At 35.8% G+C, this 2323-nt stretch overlaps 1 protein-coding gene across 2 annotated transcripts in view; it reads left to right on the forward strand.

Moving 5' to 3' along the window:
* LOC106878260 (zinc finger protein 271-like) overlaps positions 1 to 2317 on the forward strand; it is a 29000-nt gene extending 26683 nt beyond the window's left edge. For both annotated transcript variants that reach the window (XM_052977955.1, XM_052977957.1), the window contains one exon: positions 195 to 2317. In XM_052977955.1, coding sequence (XP_052833915.1) covers positions 537 to 1748 — 1212 coding nt within the window. In that variant the 5' untranslated portion in view covers positions 195 to 536 and the 3' untranslated portion in view covers positions 1749 to 2317. The remainder of the gene's footprint in view (positions 1 to 194) is intronic.
* Positions 2318 to 2323: the final 6 nt, after the last annotated feature.

The raw sequence follows: 2323 nt of genomic DNA on the forward strand, positions 1-2323 counted from the left end.
ATATATATATATATATATATATATATATATATATACCTTTTAAAATGGAAAAAAACATTGGATAGATAAGTCCTTTTATTTCATTTGAGTGCTTATGTCTAATTTTTCTTTATAAAAAGCAAAATTTTCAATGTTGTATCTCTATTTTTTAAGTATCTTCATTATCTTAAATTCTTGTTTCTCTATTATTTCAGAATATCAGGAGAAGCACAGAAGTGTTTACATAAGATAAATCATCAATATTTATCTTATTTTCAAGGCTAAATGCTACACAGACTGGATAAAATCTATGGTGAATTCTTGATAAATAATTTTTTAGGACATAGATTGAGTGTTTGTTTTATTCACTGCCTTAAAAATTACAAACTGAGTTTGTATTTTCATTAAACTTGGATTGCGAAGGACTTTGCAACCTCTTCAGATATCAACAAAGATCACATTTGATGGAAATATATCAGTAGTAATAGTTGTCACAAACAAAGTACAACAACGAAAGGAAGAAAACTTGTGTATATTGTGATACGAAAAGAAAAATCATGGAAAATGAGTCGAGTGAAATCAAGATTAAATGTGAAACAGAGGCTAAAAATATTGACTTTCCTGATGATGTAAAAAATAAGAAAAGGAAAACATTACATCACTGTGATATCTGTGGTAAATCATTTTCTCAAAATAGCAAACTGACTAAACATAAATCTATTCATTCAGGAGAGAAGCCATATCACTGTGACATCTGTGATAAATCATTTTCACAAAAGGACTATTTAACTACTCATCAACGTATTCATACAGGAGAAAAACCTTATCACTGCGACATCTGTGATAAGTCGTTCTCTCAAAGTGTTCACTTAACTAAACACACACGCATTCACACGGGGGAAAAACCATATTTCTGTGATATCTGTGATAAATCATTTGCTGAGAACGGTACCTTAACTAGACATAAACGTATTCATACAGGAGAAAAACCATATCACTGCGATATCTGTAGTAAATCATTTTCTCAGAAAGATAACCTAGTTACTCACCAACGCATTCATACCGGAGAAAAGCCATATTGTTGTGACATTTGTGACAAATCATTCTCTCAAAGTGTGCACTTAACAAAACATAAATATATTCATACAGGAGGAAAACTATACTTCTGCGATATTTGTGATAAATCATTCACTGAAAATAGTTCCTTAAAAAGACATATCCGCATTCATACAGGTGATAAACCATATCACTGTGATATCTGTTTCAGATCATTTTCCGAGAATCATAACTTAACTATTCACAAACGCAGTCACACAGGAGAGAAACCGTATCCTTGTGACATCTGTGGTAAATCATTCTCGGACACTGGTCATTTAGCTAGACATGAACGTATTCATACTGGAGACAAACCACACAAATGCAACATATGTGGTAAATCATTTTCTGAAAATGGAGTCTTAACAAGACATATCCGCGTTCATACTGGTGAGAAGCCATATCAGTGTGACATCTGTAGTAAGTCATTCTCTCATGGACATGCCTTAACTACTCACAAGCGCATTCATACAGGAGAGAAACCATATCACTGCGATATCTGTGGCAAATCATTTTCTGAAACTGGACATTTAACTAGGCACAAACGCATTCATACAGGACTAAACTTATATCACTGTGGTATCTGTGGTAAATCATTTTCTGAAAAAAGCCACTTCACTGAACATGTTGCTATTCATACAGAGCAGGAGCTATATCAAAATATAGGGTCATAATGCATACAGAACAACTAGTACTGCATGCATGACCCTCATTTTTCTTCATTCCATTATGACCCTACATTTTGTAGAGTAAATTCTTACCTTTTTCTCATTGGTATATAACTAATGATTGTATCATCGTTTAACGTCCGCTTTCCATGCTATCATGGGTCGGACGATTTGACTGAGGACTGGTGAAACCAGATGGTTACACTAGGCTCCAATCTGATTTGGCAGAGTTTCTACAGCTGGATGCCCTTCCTAACGCCAACCACTCAGAGAGTGTAGTGGGTGCTTTTACGTGTCACCCGCACGAAGGCCAGTCAGGCAGTACTGGAAACAACCACGTTCAAAATGGTGCATTTTATGTGCCACCCGCACAAGAGCCAGTCCAGGGGCACTGGCAACGATCTCGCTCGTTCATTGTAGGCAAACTAATGGACAGAATAAGAAAATAATTCAGGAGAATAATTGACCTATCTCTCAACTACCATCGTCATCGTCGTTGTTTAACGTCCACTTTCCATGCTAGCATGGGTCGGACGATTTGGCTGAGGACTGGTGAAACCAGATGGCTACACCAGGCTCCA

The sequence above is a fragment of the Octopus bimaculoides genome, chromosome 29 (genome assembly GCF_001194135.2).
Source record: "Octopus bimaculoides isolate UCB-OBI-ISO-001 chromosome 29, ASM119413v2, whole genome shotgun sequence".
NCBI lineage: Eukaryota > Metazoa > Mollusca > Cephalopoda > Octopoda > Octopodidae > Octopus > Octopus bimaculoides.